The sequence below is a fragment of the Stegodyphus dumicola genome, chromosome 9 (genome assembly GCF_044657685.1).
Source record: "Stegodyphus dumicola isolate Sdum_Otavi_A_Nest chromosome 9, ASM4465768v1".
Classification (NCBI taxonomy): domain Eukaryota; kingdom Metazoa; phylum Arthropoda; class Arachnida; order Araneae; family Eresidae; genus Stegodyphus; species Stegodyphus dumicola.
Genome location: NC_140776.1, coordinates 186,416,319 through 186,437,351, shown reverse-complemented (window position 1 = coordinate 186,437,351; position 21,033 = coordinate 186,416,319). Strand labels below are relative to the sequence as shown.

Sequence of the window (21,033 nt, the reverse complement as noted above, 5' to 3'; positions counted from 1 at the left end):
TCTTAAAAGTTATAAGCAGAAAAAATAAGAGCAAATGGAGCAATAATTTAACATTTTAATCTCTTTTCAAATCAAAAAACGTTCAGATTTAGCTTTTGCCAAAATTCAAGGTATCGTGATATAATTTTTGTAATATAATTTTTGTAAAATGATTTTCGTAATATAATTTTTGTAAAATGAGTTTTTTAACCAATTATATGACGAGTACATCGAATATTGTCGTCTGCATTTACTCAGTGTTTGTTCAGAAACTGTAAATTAGGAGATAAATCGTCAGGGGTCTCTTTTCATAGATGTCGTAATTGAATTTTTTGTCGTTAAAATTATAAAGAAAACACTGCTGATTCGGTCTACGATCAGACTAACATGCTATATGAGGGGCTATAATTACGGTGACCAGATGTCCTTTATTTCAGAGGACAGTCCTTTATTTGAAGGCTCTGTCCTCTAACTTTATTTATTTCCTGAAATAAGCATATTGTCCTTTATTTTGAGAAATCGTCGCAAAATCAAATTTCTCAAATTGGTTTTCTGCAGCTCTAGATCGGAGCACCCGCAACGTATTTTTCTAAATGCCAGCCGAGCCGTACGCTGACAAATACGCAATCGGACCGGAGCAATGCTTGCTTCTCGCGTTAGTACCACCACCACATAACTAGGGACTGCTTAGTTTCTTTAATCTTTGTGTTCATTCTCCTTCTACTGTTTGTGCGCGCGGCCCGTCCTTCGTTCAATGTTACCCAAATATTGTATTTTACAGCTTTTAGTTTACTCAACGGTAATCAATTTATGACTTACCCTGGTCCTAGCTCCTAGGTAAGTTTGCTTTGTATTTTCAGTTTTGATATTTCGGTATTATCTAACTAAATTTTATAGAAATCTTGACTTTTACCATTCATGGCGCCTAAAAGGAAGTGCACTTTCAACCAAGCATTGCAGGAAGAATTTCCTTTCATAAAAAAAGGAAAATCGGATAGCGATGTCAGATGCAGTAAATGTTTAGCCACTTTCAACATTGCAAATAGCGGCAGATCAGCAATTAATCAGCATCTTCAAACTTCAAAACACAAAGATGCGGATAGGCAAGCTTCGACGAGCAAATCTTTAAGTGAATTTTTGTTAATAAAAGAGATAATGACACCCAAACCGCGTTAGCCCTTAAAGAAGCATCATGGTGTTATCATTCAGCTCAACACAATTATTCATTTAGATCTAGTGACTGCTCCTCCAAACTAATTAAGAAGTGTTTCGAAGAAAAATATTCTTGCGCAAGGACAAAAACGGAATCAATTATTTGCAATGTCTTCGCCCCATATTCATTTGAAGCGATCAAAAGTGACCTAAGCGAAACAAATTATATCACCATTTATTCTGATTGTTCGAATCATGGCAACACCAAATTATGTACAATTCTCGTCAGATATTTTTTACCCAATTTTGGAGTTAGAGTAAAAGTTTTGAATATAAAACTGCTTCCCGGTGAAAATTCCGATATTTTGACAAATTGTATCAATGAATCGCTGGAGAAATTTGGGGCCACCAAGAAATTGGTACCCTTGTGCGCGGATAATACAAATGTTAATTCTGGTGGTTCTCAAAGAAGAGGAAAAAAACAATGTTTTATACAAAATGCAACAATCGAGCAAAAAGAAATTGATTGGGGTTAATTGTGCAGCCCACATATTCAATAATTGCATCAGCATTGCGGTCGATTGCCTTCCGCTAGATATTGAAGTGGTATTGGTAAAAATTTACTCACATTTCTATATTTACACAATACGAGTAGAAATATTGAAACAATTTTGTGATGCGGCAGAGGTCCAATACAAAAAGCTACTTGGCTACAGTAAAACAAGATGGTTAACTCTTCTGCCAGCACTGGATAGAGTTTTACAACTATTTGAACCCTTAAAGGCTTACTTTTTAAATCGGGATAAATGCCCAACAATACTTAAAACTTTTTTCAATAGGGAATTATCAGAGGAATGGTTATTTTTTGTTCATAATCAAGCGTCAATGTTTCATCAATATATTTTGAAGGCTGAAGGTCAAGATATTTCAATGTGTGAAACATCGTTACTTGTTAAGGAATTAAAAACTAAGCTAAATTCAAGAAAAAATGAGAAGTTTGTTCCAATAGTGATAAAGAAAACGTTATCAAAAGTGCAAGATATGCAATCTACACAGTTTATCTCTGAAGCTTGCACGTTTTATCAAACATGCATTGAATATCTAAGCAATTGGGACATGTGTTTCAATGAAGCAGAAGTTTTTGAATGGATCACTTTGCGAGAAGTCCCTGTGTGGTCGAAGGTGGAGGCAAGTTACATTTTCATATCAGAACAATGTTCGGTCGAAATATCCGACCGACGGTGAATTATTTGACGAAATTACCCTCGTAAAAAATTACATTACCAATGGAAAAATTGACGAATGGAGGCAAAACAGCAAATCCTGCCACCTAAGGTGGGTGGAGATATTTAATCACTTTAAAGCGAATCATATTGCCTTCAACAATACTTGTAAACTCATTGAGTTTGCTTTATGTCTACCTGGAACTAATGCTCCCGTCGAAAGAATATTTTCATTAGTAAATAATATGTGGACCAGTGACAAAACCCAATTAAGTGTTAGTACATTACAAGCCAGCATAGCTGTAAAATTTAACTTTGAAATGAATTGCCATGAATTTCACGACTTTTTGAAGCGTGAACCGGCACTTTTGCGAAAAATCCATACATCTGGAAAGTATGAGCAATAAATTATTTAATATCCTATATTTACATATTACATTATTTAAAACTCGTTGAACACATTAATGTCTGCTTCTATTGTTTTAATAAACCTTTTGAATTACTAAGTTTTTTGGAGTTTTTTTTATCAGGAGGCGTCCATAAATGATCGCAATATTTGGGATAATTTTGACCCTGCCCATCCCCAATCCCCATGTCACAATTTGTCACACCTTGGAAGACCCCAAATTAACATTTGTGACGTCACACGAACGCACAAACCCCCACCCCTAACACAAAATTATTGAGCACGAATTTAAATTACCATAACACCCCCCTCATGTCACGTTACAAGTGTCCTTTATTTTCTCCGAAAAAATATGGTCACCGTAGCTATAATCTAAATTAATACTTGTTTTGAAAATATAAATTTGAGCAGTTTGGAATTGTTTGCCTCCGCGATATAAAACTACTTATTTCTCTGCAATGAGCAAGCTCTAAAGCTTTGAAATCAAATATTTAACATTCTTGCATGCCCGCAAGAAAGATCAATTTCATTATGCATAGATCGATATATTATGCAGATATATTATTTTTGACCATTTGTATTGGCTAAAGGTTTGGAGAATAATTAATATATAAAGATAAATGTTGCGTAATTATTTATGCAAGCTTCTAACATTATTTGCAAGCTAGTGTCAAGAATTTGAATACTATCGAAGGTTGTTTGTATTATGCTATTATTGCTTTAACTAATGCCAATCCGTATAGAAATAACGATTGGCATTTTCAGCTGAAATGCCAAAATTTGTCTGTAAAGAAAATATAGAAATTTCCAATGGATTTATTTATAATTGAATTTATAACTAAGTGATAACTGAAAAAATAAATAATAATCTCTACTGTTATTAAACAGGCTTGATTAATTATCACAAGTGATAAAAGTATTAACTGTAATTATTACTTAATTCCCGAAGTTTATACAATTTTATTGAAGTTCACATCAGGCTCCTACATTTATGGGTAATTATTCTAGATCTAGTTTAATTAGTTGACAAAAGGACATATAGTTTTTTTGGTACAAAATTATGTCATTTGTCATTTATTAAATAAACAACGTAATTTTTAATATGAAAAATGTTCATGCGTCCAGTTTATAGATAATTCTTATTGATGTCTCCAGTACATTTTGATTAATAAAAGATATTTCGAACCCCATATATTAAAACCTTTTGAATCAACATTTAGAAACGAGTACTTAATAATTTAAACGATAGAGATAAAACATTCCAAGTCCAAAACAATATAACTCTTAATTTTATGTTCCTCAATACAGAGCATTTATTACTCTCCAAAGTTAAGATGCGGAGGAGCAAAAATTCTCTTGGACGCCTTGTCTCTGCCAGTATTGAAAAACAAAAATCGAATGAAACTGAAACTCGTAGCAGTAGGAACGATACACTTAATCTCAAAGAGTAGACTGAAACAATTCACCTCCTTTCGGGATGGTATGGATGATGGCACTTGTCACATCCTCTGTTGTCACGTCATAAACTGCTTCGTTATATGTTATGCAGTTTTTTGGAAAATCATGATACATGTTGGCGGATTTCTTTACTATTTTCGCAATTTCGCGAAAAACAGACAGAAAGAACTTAAATTCTGCTTTAAAGTTTCTACTTTGTTTTGGAAAGTTGTACGCTGTTCTAACGAGTAACGAACACTGAGTCATTTAATGTTTTTCCTAAAAACTGATAGCATAAACGCAACAATGATGTGAGTCTAAAGTGATTGATGATATTTCAAAATTGAAAGTTCATGGGAATACAGTCGAATCCGATTAATCGGACCACATCGGGAAGCGATCGCTTTGATCTTAATAAACTGGCTGGTCCGATTACACGAACATGTCCTATGTTGTAAGACGGAAAGTGCTATATGTAGCAAACAGTAAATGTACATGTAAATCATATACTAAAATGTAATTATGAACTTTATGGTGAGGTATACACGTAAAGCGAACATACATGTACAAACAAGAAATACAATCGAATTCTTTTCATTGAGAAAATTAATTTAGAAACAAATTCTAAGAAACAATCTCCACGATACTCAACATGCGAAGCACAATAAAATCAATTTTTTACCAAGTTTCAGTCAACATTTGAAGAACTTATCGAATGTGATCTGAAGCGTTCTCTTGACGGATTGCACGTGAACGAAATCGCCACAAACATCTAACGTAGCAGTGGGACTGCCTTCGTTTCCTTCCTGCATGAAATACCAACACAAAGTTTCAATGCATTTCCTCGCATCCTGTCTTGTCACTTGCAGGAATTTATTAGCGGCATCATCATCATCATTTTCTTGGTCTTCTTGATGCTGCCGTGTGTTTTGCTGCAACTCAAGCAACGATTGCAGAGTCGTAATCCTCATTTTTATCGTAGCACTGAAGCTCGTTGTCAACGGATAAAAATTCTTCGCAATATTCTACCTCTTGAAGTTCTACTTGTAAATCATAATTTGCACTTTCAAGGAGCATGTCCACATCCATCTCCAAAACCAAGTGCTTAAAGACACAGTGAGAAAAAATTTGTGTATCATTTCGTATTTTTTATGATGCCCGTGTCCACTGGCTGGACCAAAGCTGTGGTCCTGAGAGGTAGAAGTTCCAGTTAGACATTCATCAAGTAATCTAAATGAGGATGTGCTGCACAATTGTCAAGAAGAAGCAGCACTTTTTTTTCTACTGGCGTTGTAGCTCTCTGTCCCAATCTTTCAGCCATTCTTTAAAAAATTCAGAAGTCATCCGGGCATTTCTTTTCGCACGATACACAACTGGTAAACTGTCCATCCTAAGCCCTTTAAAGCAGCGAGCTTACACGGGCTCCACTCGCTTTTTCCTATAACCAACAGCTTCCTTTGTTCGTTGCTGACATGCCATGCTCGAGCAGCACAAGACAGTTACGCGATCCATCGCTTTTTTTGGAGCCAGGGAGTGCAACATGTTTGTAACTTAACGAGCCGTCTGGTGTAACACGATAATACAGCCCAGTCGCCATGTGCTTTCTTGAATTTTATGTCATGTCTAGATTTCCATCGAGACAACCAACCTTCCGCAGCTTTAACTTCTTCGTGGCCCAGCTTTTTAGGGAGTTCTTCTGCTTTGCACTTTAACATCGGGCCGCTTACTCGCACAGATCGTACAGTAACAATGACAAACCATTCATTTAAGGGCCTCATCGACATCTTCATGCTTCCGTTTCTTGGAAGTTCCTCCTCGTCCTTCACATTGTGCCCATTCTTCTAGTAGCTCATTCTCTTGTTTCATCAAGCACGAAATTGTTGTCTTTGCCAATCCGGTTATTTCCACCAACCGACGCTGACTAGTGTTTCGTGGTTGTTGCTTGATCTTATAAAGGAAACCATTTTTTTCAGATAACGTCAAGTCCCCTCGTGGCATTTTGGCAGGGAAGACAAGACACGCGCACAGTTCACTGACTAGAGTGGTTTGAAGAAACCTTTTTGTTTCAGGTTCAAGATGTTGAGGTCAAGAGGGAGATAAACTGCTCTCCATTCAAAGCTTTGGCACTAAAATCATTCCAAAAAAGTGATGAAATGACAGCTTTCTCCTGTAAACATTAATCATGATTGGCAGGCGGGATTTGCTTTCAGGTTTAGCCGGACACTCTATTGTTCATTTCATCGAAACTCGGCGGCGCAGGTCAAAGAAAGGTCAAAGAAAATGTTGCGCGTGTTCACCTCCCACCGGTTTTGCTTTTGTCCTGCAGTTTAAGAAATTCCTAACTTTTGATAAAGCATTTTCCTGGGGAGCTGCAACTGCAGATCCTCTCATATGTCGCAGACCACCTGTACATCCGCTGTACGCTGCCGACTTGTGGCTTCTGTTTCGTATTCGCTCTCACGTTTTTTGGTCCGATTAAAAGGAATTTTGGTCCAAATAAGCGAATTATATTAGGCTTATGTACATAGGATTTGGTCCGAAAAAGCGGCTGGTCCGATTATCCGGTGGACTAATTAACCAGATTCGACTGTATTAATATTTTTCCTTTGTAAAAACATTCCTAAGAATTAGAATGCATGACATCCACTGAGAAAAGAAACTCAACAACAGATGGTGAACGAGAGTGCAACGCTCTGATATAAACTTCTTGCATGCGGACCCCCTGGGATGGTTTTTCGAAATCTTATGCAGACAAATTGCTCTTGTTTTGAAGGTCAAGTGTGACAAATTTCATCAAGATCGGAATAAAAGCGCAGATTTCTATAAATTATATACACCCAAACTTAAGGACAATTCTTTATAAATATAGATGATTTTAAGGAATTTAATTAGTGCAATTTAACAGGTATAGTTAGTAATTAATAATAATTGAATTGAGTCTGCGTTTATTGCTTGAGAAGAACATAGTTAGTTAACTAATAACAGAACAATTTTGAAAGTAAAATTAAATACTTTACGCTTTTTTGAGCAACAAGCCACTGCCACTTAGAAGATAAAAATATTGTAATTTAGGGCGTGGTAAATCATTTTTATTATATCGCCCTGGTTTTTTAGCAAATATGAAAAACAAGTACTTTTCGCTTATGCAGAGTGGCAACAAAAAGGTCTTACAGATGACCGATGGCACATTATTTTACCTTCTTATATTATAGATGCGCTTATAAAATCTGAAATTTAAATATTTGCGCCTCTTGTGGTGATCCATCCAGAAAATGAATATTTAAGTTTTCAAGAAGGGGATTTGTTGCGTTGTCCTTAGGTTTATGCTTAAAATTCTTGACACCGTATAATCGGGTTCTAATATCTTCGTTTCAGGCTATCGTTGTAAAAAGACTTTATTATTTCAAAAAAGTTATATGATAAAGAACGTCATTTCCCCACTCAATAAAAACCGATTCAATTGAAATTCTTTGTGTGACGCCTGACGAGCCATGACTCATGCAGTAGTGACGCCTGTTTTTCACCAGGGGCTTAACAAAGGGCAGGCAAGAATAAGGCGACATACCTCGTGTTTGCAATATACCTCGTGCTCGAATAAGCAACAACCTGACTGTATACATTTTAGAGTCGACGGCCATATTTATGTGCATTATTGGATCCTCTCTTGACTCCTTAATCGTACAGTAATGTGTCACTGAAGTCTCCGATTCCACTTTTGTCTACTGTTAAAAAGGTAAGTGGACATTTGATATTTAATATTTAAGTAACTCTATGCTGTCTTATACGATATAAATTATTCTTCTTCACCATTTAAACGCAAGTTTACCCTGCAATAGGACTCAAATAATTTAGCAAATGAATCACTATCTGCATAAGTAAGCAATTAGCTTATTATTAGTGATAACTTGCTTAAATAAATGTTTAAATTTAACTCCGGTTTATCGACCTAAAAATAATACAGGACATAGTTCTTTCGAAACATACGAAAAGATTTGATATCCAAAAATTTCCTTAAACATTCTCTCAATTACCATGTGCATTTACGACGTGTACAGATTCTGCTAAGTCTTGTTGTACCTGATATTCAAAACGGATTAGATATTGTTCCCAATCGAAGCAACATGCACTAACATATACGCGATTTGAAATATGACTGCCATTAAATATGACTATAAATAAAACTACTGCGAATCAATATTAAGGGGGTTCTGATCCTGAAATCTGAAACGTAAATTAATCACAATTTCTATACGTATTATCACTACTACTGTAAAGAACATTTAATAATTAAGAATTTTAAGCACTACTGCATTTAATGATTGCCCGTGAGTCATAATAATTAATGAAACAGTTGAATATTATAATTCAGAGTTTCTAGACCGGGGAGGGAAAATTTCATAGTTTCAGGGAGGAATGCCGTCAACATTTTTTAAATTTGAATTTTCGAAGAAATAAATTATTTTTATGGAAGTTTTGGAATTTACTAACATTTTCTGTACCCTTTTCTTGTTTATTTTATATAGAACATTAAAATTATTTTAAATTCTGTCTGCTTCGTTACACTAGTTTAACAAATGCCGTTGTACATCATATTATTGATTCTGTAATAAATGAAATAATTGTTTATTTTACAATCAATATAGTGAATTTTATTCATGTATTGCGTCTAAACAACAAGTTTACATTTTTTTTAAATATATAGATTTTAAGTTATCGCATTTTTAATTTAGTTGAAGAGCTGACTTTTTTTTATATTAACTCTGGCTAATATTTTTGACAAAATACTTTTGTGAAATATAATATATAACTAAGTATTTTATTATTGCACCAAAAATGTTAAATACGTTACATTTGTATAGCCACAAAAAGTCATCAAATAATTCGTTCACAGCATTTGAAAAGTATTTACAAAAGTCCTTACGTAAGCCATTACCTGGCCTTTATGCTTGCCTTGGACATCGACACATATTTCCACTTTCAAAAAAATGTTCTGAATGACGCAAAGATTCTTCCGGTTGGATTTTTAAATGAGAAAACGCATTTTGGATAAAGTATTAAACCTATCATTTTATGCATTTCCCTTGTCCCTATATTAATATTTAGGAAAATGTTAATAAACAAAATTTTGGGAAGAGATGCTCAATTTCAAAATTTGCAATTATTAGCGTCATCTTCAAGTTACCTTGAGAGGTCGGTTAGTAAATACACGGGAATTATTGCAGATGGATTTTTTTCTTTTATATTCCTTTCAGTGATCTTTTTGAAATTTACCAGTAGTGTGTAATACGTTTTTTAAATTACAGCATTGTTAAATCGATATGCCGAATGAATTTCCCGCAAATAATTTATAAGTTTTGAGATGTTAGACATATTAGACCAGAGTTTCTTAAACTTTGAGGCGAGGTCGCGAGAAATTCAGCAGGGGTCGCCAGAAATTTTCGCAGTTTTGATATTTCTTTAACTTATAATAATTTTACAGTTGCCAAATATTTTACACAATGTATCTGAAAATAAATAAAGGTAATACAGACAAAGAAAAAACGGAAACGTTTCGGCGCATTCTTTTTATAATATAAACGTTTATTTTACTTGCACGTGACGCTATCATTTCATCTGTTACTTATATAAAATTTTCATTGACAGTTTCACTCATGCGTGTGTCAGATTTGCGCATTGCTTATGGGGTCAAAGGAAAGTTTCGTAAATCTCAATGATAAAAAGGGACTCTTTTAGAAAAGTTTCAGTCGAGACTTAAAAACGTTTAAGAAGCCCTGTATTAAACAATTCCTACTAAAAAAAGTGATTAAAAAGAGAAACTACTTACAAAAGTGATTAAATAAGAGACATTTTTCATTTATGCGAATAAGGCTACGAAATGGCAGTGGGATAATACTGACGCTTGCAAGTGTTCTTCTAAGACTAACTTTGTATCCAAAACAAGAAGGGATTCCCTGATTTTTTATCACACAATTTTTTAGCATAAGAACTATTTCCCTAAGCTGGTATTATATTTGTTGAGTAGAAATGCAAGCACTTCGTTCCTCAGTTTGTACATGACGTCCGAATATGATGCCCGACCTAAATATTTTGTTAATTTTTGCCGTATGGAAGTGACTCATTTTATGTTAAGCTTTTTATAAGTATGACATTTTCTTAAACATAGTTATAAGGTATGTGGACCACTTACAAAAAGTTAGATTTCGTAATTTTACATAATTGATATTTTTTATTTTAAAATGCTAAAACATGAATATTTAGGTCATTTAACACCTTTTTGTTAATGAAAGTAAATCTGCGTGACCAACAGTTTCGAAAATAATGGCCGAAAAAGGAGTTTCGGGGACACGGTGTATACCATATATTTCTGACATATTCCAAGATTATATCTGGTTAAATGTTAAAGTAGTTATACTATAATAACTTAAGTGTTTTATAATGCTTTTGTTTTTGAATCCGAAACTTTTATGTTCGGTATAAATAACCAGCAAAGTTGGTTAAAATACACTAACTCAGAAATAGTTGCACCATGTTTTAATTTTTCGTTTATTCTTAGATATTGATATTAGACAGAAATAGTTAAACACACGACTTCACAAAACTAGGGATTGTTTGATAAATACATAACATTTTTATAGTCCCCGTCGGGTAAAATAGTTGATATTTAATTAAAATTTAAAGATCGCTAACTTATGAAATTCATAGAGGTAACACTAAACTGGAATTAATTTGCTCACTTCCGCAATTTTATCATGGCATTAATATATGACTTAAGAATTTTGGAATAAATTTAGCGTTTGGTTTATAAATTAAGGCAAAACATAAAAGGATTATCTGCCCAAAGGGAGATATGCATTCGTGGAAAAATTTTTAAGGGAAACCAGCTGGTATCCTACACACTAAAACCAAGCAAACACACATACAGTCTGTCCGCTGACCGGAATTTGTTGGTGACTTAAATCAGGGCTATTGCTGTGTTATATCACATCTATTTGCATTATCAACATCTTCCTTCCCTTTTCATGCAATGATAGAAAGGAAAGGAAGAAAACAAACAACAAGGACATATTTTAAAGAATAAAATTATATTTTTATAAAAATATTAACTAAACATTTATGAAGAAATTAACTAGTTAAAGGTAAATAATAGCTAAAATAAATACCTTTTTTTTTTTAGATCTTAATTTCGTTTTCGGTATTTTACATTGAAATTTTTTTTTCTTTAATACGTAATTCGGAAGATCACTTGCAATTGCTAATATTCAGAGATCTTTCCTGTGACATCCTCGTGTGTGTATAGGTCTCAATTAATGTGTTTGGAAATAAATTTCTCATAGTTTACTACATCAATAGGTAAAGTCAATAATATTTTTGAAAACAGTTATAAGAAAATAATGTCCTAAATGCAGTTAATTGCAGAATGTCAAACGTTCTTTGTAACTATCTTTGAAAGTATATATTTCATCGTTAATGTCAACATCTTTGACGTTTTACTTTCGCAAATCTTTAAAGATTTTACAAATCGTTTCCCTCCTTTAGTTTTATTAAAGAAGTAAAACGATATGAAAAATGGTATGATATGATTTTATTGCTTTCTGATAAATTTAATAAGAGACAAAAGTAATTATTTTGGATTTTCAGCAGTAAAATATTCATTTAACGATATACACGTAATGTCTAAACTGTGTTAGACCCATATCACACGGCGTTTGTTTCACACGAACAACTATTTCGGACAATTTTTCTGCCTGGTTTACTATTGAAAGAAAGACGCGCGACTTTTTCCTTCCTTTCCAAAAAAATTGCAAGTTGTTCCTTTTCAACCAATCAGCTTCGAATGCTATCAGCTTGCTTGTAATGAGGAACCAGTTTCTCGTGCGTTAACCCCCAGGACTTAAAAGGGAAGGGCTAGCTCAGAGCTTTTCCCCCTGAAACAGGCATGGAGGTAGGAAGTAACCTCCATGGAAGTAACCTCCATTTTCCTACCTCCATGGAAACAGGCAGTGGGGAGTGATGACTTAGCAATGATGCCACTGAGCTGTCACCATCGAGATAGATAAGGCCTGCGCTCTGAATTGAAACTGGCTTTTGACGTCACGGTTAAGGGACCCTCAGCAATAACTCACACGATGACACTCCCCGAAACTTTCTCCGTATTCTTTGTCCATAACTCTTAACGCTGTTACCAGTAGCCACCCAAGGTTCTTTAATATACTAAGGTTAGGCCAGGAACGGAAAAAGCGTGCCATTAGTTGCTGGTAGTGACGTCACCCGGGAAACAAGTTGCATCGGCCGACGCGTCTGCTACATGATTTTGGTAATGGAAAAAAATGTAAACTAAAGCAAAATGATCATTTTATATGTAGTAGATACACCGGAAATACCGGGTATATACTTTCCGATTAAGTATTTTGTTAAAGAAAATGTTTATTTTATGCATAGAATTCGTACGAATGCTGAAAATAATTGTAAACATTAAATTCTTTTCGTAAAGGAAAGCATTAGAAAATGAAAAACGATATTTAAGTTAATTAAGGGAAATAAATATTGTAAAACAAGGTATTTTTCAATATTTTTTCGTAGTATTGTTTGCACTAAATAAATCTTGTTGAACAGAACACATGATGGCATAACTGCTAAGACCATGGTAAAAACATAATCAAAAAGTATTATTCTATTTATTTTCATTGCTCATGCACTTTTTTTAATACAAGTGAACTTTGACATTCCATGAGAAATATATGATCGTGTTTTTCAGTTTAAATTACATATCTCAACCAAAAATCTATATAAAAAGATTTGACTTAACAAGTTCATATTTAAATACCATAAAATTCTACAAATTTCTTAATATCCGTCATTATACTTTTAAATAGTATATTTATCGCATTTTTTTTAAAGTGAAAAGTCACTTCATACTGATTCACTTCAGATTTTAGCAGAAGTGCATATATTTTCAGTATAATCTAAAAGTACTCTTATAATCCCTTACACTCCCAAGATTTCTATATAACATTTATCCTGACGTGATTATTTGCTATAGTAAATAATCTTCGATATTGGCATCCTATTCTTCCTTCCATACATTGAAAATGGAACAATTAAAATACATTTTCTTACACGTATACGCACAATAATAATAATAATAAACTTGCCCTACATCTTAGTTTCGGCCCACCAGCGGCCGAGCGGTAAAGTCGCTGAACACTGGTAGTTCGGTCCGAATCCCGCGAACGGGCTGGCTGCATGGGCGTTTTCGTAGTTTTCCTCATGTGTAACGTGTATACGAGCCAGTTTCCCTAAGAAAGTCCTCCACGAAGGCATCACACCTATTACGCAGATAGCCCTAGTGTGCTTCGCCATAATTAAATACACCACCACATCTTAATTTCAATTCAGTCTGTACACAAATTAAATATTTTTAATTACTAATGTATTTTTATCAGGTTGTTTCTTAAAATATTTTTGTTATACTCGAAATATGTGTTCAATATTGAATTATTTTTCTTTCTCTTATAATTAAAAACAAGTTATATGGAATCAAAATTAAAACAAATGCAGCAGTTAAATAGCACTGAACAGAATATTTTACTTACTCTTTCGCTATTTGTATTCTAGCATAGCATATGTAAGTTATATCAATTAAATTACACCACACATACCTGTATGCATCAGTTAAATAACACTGAAGGTAATATGTTACAGTAGTAGGCAGAGTAATTCGTGCGGCGGAAGTGACGTCACAGAAAAGGGGCGTGGCCTAGACAGCCGCCATATTGGGATCACGTGACTGCCATCCACCATTTTGAACCACGTGGTTTTTGTCCGCTATTTTGGAACACGTGGTCTTTCATCCTCCATCTTGAATGACTCACCCTCTTCCCACCATGCTCTTATCTAGCCGCCATGTTGGATCACGTGACTGTCGTCCACCATTTTGAACCACGTGGTTTTCGTCCGCCATTTTGGAACACGTGGTCTTTCATCCTCCATCTTGAATGACTCCCGCCATGTTGGATTATTTTTTAATCTAATTTTCTTTCTAATTACTTATTAAATTAATTAATGTTTTATTTAATTTAAGTTATCTTCGAATAGCCGCCATTTTTAATCACGTGGTTTTATTTTTTTGCTGGAGAGCGCAGATTCAAAAATCACCAGCCAGGCCCGAACCCGCTATGTCGGGATCTGCAGCCACGCGCTTTAACCGCTGAGCCACGGTTTACTTAGCGACGAGGTATAAAAATGGGTACTTGTAAAAAAAATGACAAAGCGTTCAACGTGTGTTTCACATCCCTTTTATTTATTTTTTTCTTTTTCTATGTGTTAATTTATTTTTGTTCATTTGGAGTTTTAATTTTTCTTAATGAATATTTTTAAATTAGAAAATTAATGATTTTTTTTCAATACATTTTTCTAAGTGGGTGATTTCATTTCTAATGGGAAGAATGTTTCAAAATCATTTTATTATTTGCAGCGAATGAGTTAAAAACGGTATTTTTTAAAACATTATTGGATTTTCTTAAATACATGTTGCTGCTGGCGCCATCTAGTGTACATAACATCTACTAAAGTTAACAGGATGGTTAAAAAAATGAAGAAGTAATATATATTTTCTTTCCACGGGAAAATCGAACCCGCTGTCCCCGCAAAAATGAATAAAAAGGAATTGAGGGGGACCGCATCCAGTACTTTAGGCGATACCCCACAATTCCTTGGTTGAAATGGTTCTTAATTATGTATATAAGGTTTGAAACGCCATCTTGGATTGAATGCCATCTTACTCTGAATCCGCCATTTTGAAAGATTTGCTTTGGGGAGGATGACATCACCCATATCAGGTTTGTGCATGACTTTGTTCGAAAATGGCGTCTGCCTTTTCACTCCTCCTTTGGGTAGACATCCGCATAGGCGAACGAATACGTTTCTGTGGACCAATCAGAAAGCTGAAAAATGATATCATGGTCTCTTAGCCTAGTAGAGTAATGGAAATTCCCTCGTGTTGTATGCTGGAACTTCAGTCCTGCCCTTACCTCGCTTTGGTGTTGACGTGATTTTTTATCTTGGCGTAAACGTATACGTTTGTATCCCGCATTTCTTCAAGATGACCGACAACAAGAGAAAAGCCTCGGACACTGCTATGGATTCCTGTAAGAAACTGAAGGAGGTGGAAACTACTAAGGTAAGTGTATTGTTTTGATGTTATTTTAGTTATTGTGATTTTTTATCTTGTTTCTGTGTAAAAAAAATGTTTTTTACGTATACTTACTTCTTTCAGAACACTGGTGTAATATTAGAAGATGAGATTCCGGATGGAGTGTTTTACCTTGGAGACTGTGTTTTCGTGTTGCCTTCAACGTTCAACGGGCATACATCAGTCCATATTCGTCGCTACAAGAAATATGGTAAAAAGTTCTACCCAACACGCGAAGTTGTTACTATCAGGCCATCGCTAATACCGATCGTTATACAGCGCCCCGAAATACCACGATCAAAGACCGATCTCGAGTTCTTGCCAGAGAACGGAATCACAATTGAAAGTTCCGATTTTCAAAAGTTTACCTTCACACAGATCAAGAAAACACATGACGGACAATGTTTTTCCAAATCCCTTATAATCACGGGAAGCCAATGGAAACAGATGATAAAACAGTATTGTGCTATCTCTACGGCCGTTGCAGATGAAGTTTATTCGTCCATAGACTTTTTTGAGGTGTACAAAAATATACAGGATCTACCTACAGATGAAGGTCTGCCCAGTTCTCTGGATGCAAGTCTTGGACAGCACTACCTTTCAGATATCCTTGAAAAGTCTTTTCGGAAACTCTTAACCACGATGCCCGATAGATTTTTTGAAAGAACCCGAAACGTGCGCTGAAGAAGTTATTGGAAATCGTATAGAAACATTCAACAATATAGCTTTGTTTCAGAACGTGCAAGAACTGGTACACATTTTTTATGATAACTTGTGGGAACGTACACAATTTCTAGCTCTGAGACCTCACGATTACTTGACGCAGAACTTTCTGAAAAACGTTTGTATGAAAGATGTCCTACAGAAAAGTAGGAAATATTTTTGTCCTGAAAATGTGAGTGAGTACTTTGAAGATTTAATGTAATGAAATATCTGTGTAAATATTTTAAAGGTGCCCTCGAATAAAAAAAATTTTGTCCTGTTACATTCTTTGTTTTTATTTCACACATTTTTTTTTCACAGTGTATGTTTTCTGTAAGGTTTTTAGGTGATTGCTACCAATGGATGAGTACATAAAGGTAAGAGAATTTTATTTTAGTTATGACGAACCATTCTGATGCAAAGTAAGTTATTTTTTTACCGTAGCTTAATTTTTTCTTTTCGTACCTATCCCTAGAGGTATATAAGACACCCATTTTATATTCGCCCATCATTTAGGATGGCGTTCTCAAAAGAGGAGGTTGTTTTTGTGCTCCTGTATTTTTTCTTAATTTTCGTTATGTACATTCTGTCCGAAACTGTATTCGGAATAAAATTTCCCAAAGATATTTTAATACGGTTAAATGAATCACTTAACTTATCAAATAGGTTTAATCATACATCATGGCGGATGAACTAAACTCATTTTATAAAGATCCACAAGTTCCCGGTAGTTTTGGCGGCATCAACACGTTACATCGCGCCTTGAAAGGTAAAGTGAAAACGCAAAAGATTAAGAAATGGTTACAAACAAAAGATTCATATACTTTACACAAACCTTTGAGACATAAATTCACAAGAAACCGTGTGATTGTCGGAGGATTGAATGAGCAATTTCAAGCAGATTTGGTGGATATGCAGTCTCTTGCAAAGGCAAACAACGGTATTAAATATATCTTAACCTGCATAGATATTTTGTCCAAATACGCCTGGGCGATTCCTCTCAGGGATAAAAAAGCAGAAAGTATTGTTGCTGCTTTTCAAAAAATCTTTTCGGAACGAACCCCACAAAATTTACAAACGGATGATGGAACGGAATTTAAGAACTCACTTTTACAAAAATATCTGAAAAAGAAAAAAGTTCATTTCTTTACGACCAACAATGAAACAAAAGCCTCCATTGTGGAACGTTTTAATCGGACACTTAAGACCAAAATGTGGAAATATTTTACGGAAATGAATACAAAAAAATATATTGACGTCTTAGATAAATTCATGTACAGTTATAATCATACGTGGCATCGCAGTATAAAAATGGAACCCATTTCTGTCACAGAAGAAAATCAACACAAAGTATGGCAAACATTATATGGTGAATCGACTGTAAAGAAAGAAATCCCCCCAGATTTCAAAATTGGAGATACGGTGCGCATTCGTCGCGATAAATTGCATTTCGAGAAGGGGTATGAACAAAATTGGACAAGAGAAATATTTACCATTCATCGGATTGTGCCTAGAACTCCCATTGTCTACAAACTGAAAGATTTAGCGGGAGAAGATATACAAGGAACCTTCTATAAGCAAGAGTTACAAAAAATAGCGGACTGTGGGTACTATCCTGTCGAAAAGATACTGAAGACTAGAAAGCATCGTGGAAAATCAGAATACTTTGTTAAATTTCAGGGTTACCCTGAAAAATTCAATACTTGGGTATCAAATTTAGAAATGATATAAAAACGTGTGCATTGTATTTACTTTTCATTTGAACGAAAATGTCCTTCTACTTAACACTCATAAGCGATAGCTCTAGAAAATATTTTCCAGACAATAAAATTTCTCGATTTATTACCCAACTTCCATCTCCTATTGAGCTCAGCAATGGGGATTGGGAACTTGCGCTCCTAAATATTATTTATCCACATTCTTGGTATAACGTCGGAAAAGATAACAATTTATTTGGTTTTGCTGTCGACAGTGGAGAACTAGAAGGAAGGCGTATTCCGCCTGGTTATTATGAAACGATACCTGACATATTAAAAGCCATGACTTTAGCTTCACATAAAAATAAAATTGAATTTTCTTATCATGACATTACGAAAAGAGTGACGATAAAGACGGATGAACAATCAAAAGTGGTTCTTCACGAAGGATTAGCTGAGCTCTTAGGATTTGAACCGGGTGTTTACAAAGGAAATGTCCAAAGTCCTTTCGTAGCGAATCCGAACGGTTTTTTCCCCGTTATGTACGTATACTGTGATTTAGTTGAACCACAAATCGTAGGAGATGTACAAGCTCCCCTTTTGAAAAGTGTAACAGTGGAAGGGAAGGACGGAGAGATAATTGACAAACATTATTCTCGACCTTTATATTTACCAGTGATTCGTCAACATTTTCAAACGATTAAAATCGAAATAAGGTCTCATTCGGGGAGTCTGGTTCCATTTGAAAGAGGTAAAGTTTTCATAGTGCTCCATTTTCGTTTGAGACAGATTCTATAAAAAGCTTCAACAAAGGGAAAAAATATTCATTTATAGCGTAAACGTTCTAGAAGCTGTATCAAAATGCTCGTTCCATATGCTTGTTGCACCAAGGACTTTGAGGATATTATGTGGGACAAACTGGAAAAGGTCTGCCGTATTATCAGGGAATGGTTTTACAGAAAGGATACGGAATAGGTGGATTTTTTGCGAAACTTTTCCGTAGCGCCATGCCTTTTTTAATTAAGGGAGCAAAAACTGTTGGAAAAGAAGCTCTACGTACAGGAACGCAAATTGCAAGCGACGTGTTATCGGGGGAAAAATTTAAAACATCCCTCAAAACCAGATCTAAAGAAACTGGGAAAAAATTAGCAAAGAAAGCAGTTCAGAAAGCAGATGAGATGATTGGTCACGGAAAGTTTAAAAGGAAGCGCAAGTCTCCCAAACGCTTCATTTCATCTAAAGCCAGGAAAGTGCAACGACGTGATATTTTCAACTCATAATGGCATTCCTTTTAAAAGATTCACCAGAATGCGCTAAATCTGAACTTAATTTATTTACATTACCTCCAACCCAAACAGTTATAGAAAGAGGACAATGGATAGAATTTCATCCCCTTGCGAATGTGACAGATGGAAGTCCTGTCGAATTCAATGTCGCGGGTAGTGGTGACGACTATTTGGATTTATCTCAAACTCAGTTATATGTCAAAGTTAAAATTTTAAAAAGCAATGGCGCCTCTCTCGGAAAAGATGATAAGGTAGGACCCGTGAACTTGTTTTTGCATTCCCTCTTTTCTCAAGTGGATATCAGCTTAAATGAAAGACTTATTTCCTCTAGCAATAACACTTACCCTTACAGAGCCATGATAGAAAAACTACTTAATCATGGTTTTGATACGAAAACTTCTCAATTATCATCAGAATTATATTTTAAAGATACTGCGGGTCGTATGAATGTCTTTGATACCACTGATAAGCAACCTAATGAGGGATTCAATAAACGCGCAGAAATATTTAAACTTAGTGCTACAGTGGATATGATTGGACGGTTACACCTAGACATGTTTCATCAAGAAAGACTTTTGTTGAACATGGTCGACATGAAAATTAAACTTATCCGCAGCAAACCGGAATTTTGCTTATTGGGAGAAGGAAATTTTAAAGTGTCGTTGGAACATGCCTCACTATTTGTACGCAAAGTTCGAGTCAGTCCAGGTGTAATTTTAGGGCATGCAAAAAGTTTAGAAAAAGCGACAGCAAAATATCCTATCAACCGAGTGCTTTGCAAAGTGTATTCTATTCCATCAGGAAATATGAGTTTTCTCCAAGATAGTATTTTTACTGGTCAGATGCCTAAACGCTTAATTATTGCTTGCGTTGATAACGATGCTTTCAATGGAAACTATAAAAAGTCTCCCTTTGAATTTAAGCACAATCATATCAATTTTATTGGCATTTACGTAGATGGGCAACCTGTGCCTCATAATCCTCTTCAACCTGATTTTATGAATAAAACCTTCATTCGTGCCTATCAGAATTTATTTACCAATGCTGAAAACCGGGGATTGTATCTTTCGAGATCAGAATATCCAGAAAGATATTGTTTATTTCTTTTCGATCTATCACCTGATTTGTGTGATGGGTCTCATTTGAATTTAGTGCGTCATAGTAATTTGAGACTGGAGGTAAAATTCGGTTTTCCTCTGCCAATAACAACATCGTTAATAGTCTATGCAGAATTTGAAAATTTAATAGAAATCAATAAATCTAGAAATATCATCTACGATTTTGGTAACTAATGAATTCTCTGCAGATCCATCGAATACTCTCTCGAGATCCTCGTTCTCAGAGACATTTTAAAGGAGTTTTTCCCTCGGACATAATTCCAAAGCTTCAAAGTTTCCCAGCTGCAATTGTGATCAACACGGATAAACATGACGAGACAGGAACGCATTGGCTAGCTATCTACATGGAAAACAAAGAGACTGTCGAATTTTTCGATTCCTTTGGTTTACCACCCGAAACCTATGGAGAAGATATATCCAGATACATCGAGACGTTTCATCATGTTTTATGGAACCCAATACCCCTTCAAAGTCCAACGTCCAATGTGTGTGGACAATTTTGTATTTATTTTATTGTAAAGCGATGTCAAGGATTTTGTATGAAGATTATTGTAACTCCACTAGCTGGAAAGAAAAATGATTTTAGAATGTATCAATTTGTGAAAAAATTATATGCTGTAAATATAATTTTTAAAAAATAAAAAAATGTAATTTTAATTTTCTGTGTTTGTCTTTTGCTTATGTATATTTATACTTACATCCAACAACAAAAAAATAATAATAAACTTTTTTAAGCTAAGAAAAATGATTTTTTTCCCCTTCACTTTTCAAAAAATAAAGATTTTTTTTCTTTACCTGCTGTAAAAAAGAAAAATAAAATACACATGAAGTGAAAGAAATTC

General features: G+C 34.7%; 1 protein-coding gene across 1 annotated transcript; it reads left to right on the top strand.

Moving 5' to 3' along the window:
- The first annotated feature begins 19,066 nt into the window (after positions 1–19,066).
- LOC146995581 (uncharacterized protein F54H12.2-like) lies at positions 19,067–20,365 on the top strand. Its single transcript, XM_085823149.1, has one exon. It carries the CDS (start codon positions 19,067–19,069, stop codon positions 20,363–20,365), a length of 1,299 nt encoding a protein of 432 aa, XP_085679275.1.
- The last annotated feature ends 668 nt before the right edge of the window (positions 20,366–21,033 follow it).

Coding starts and splice junctions, on each gene's coding strand:
- LOC146995581 (XM_085823149.1), top strand. CDS start 19,067: ATGGCATTCCTTTTAAAAGATTCACCAGAATGCGCTAAATCTGAACTT.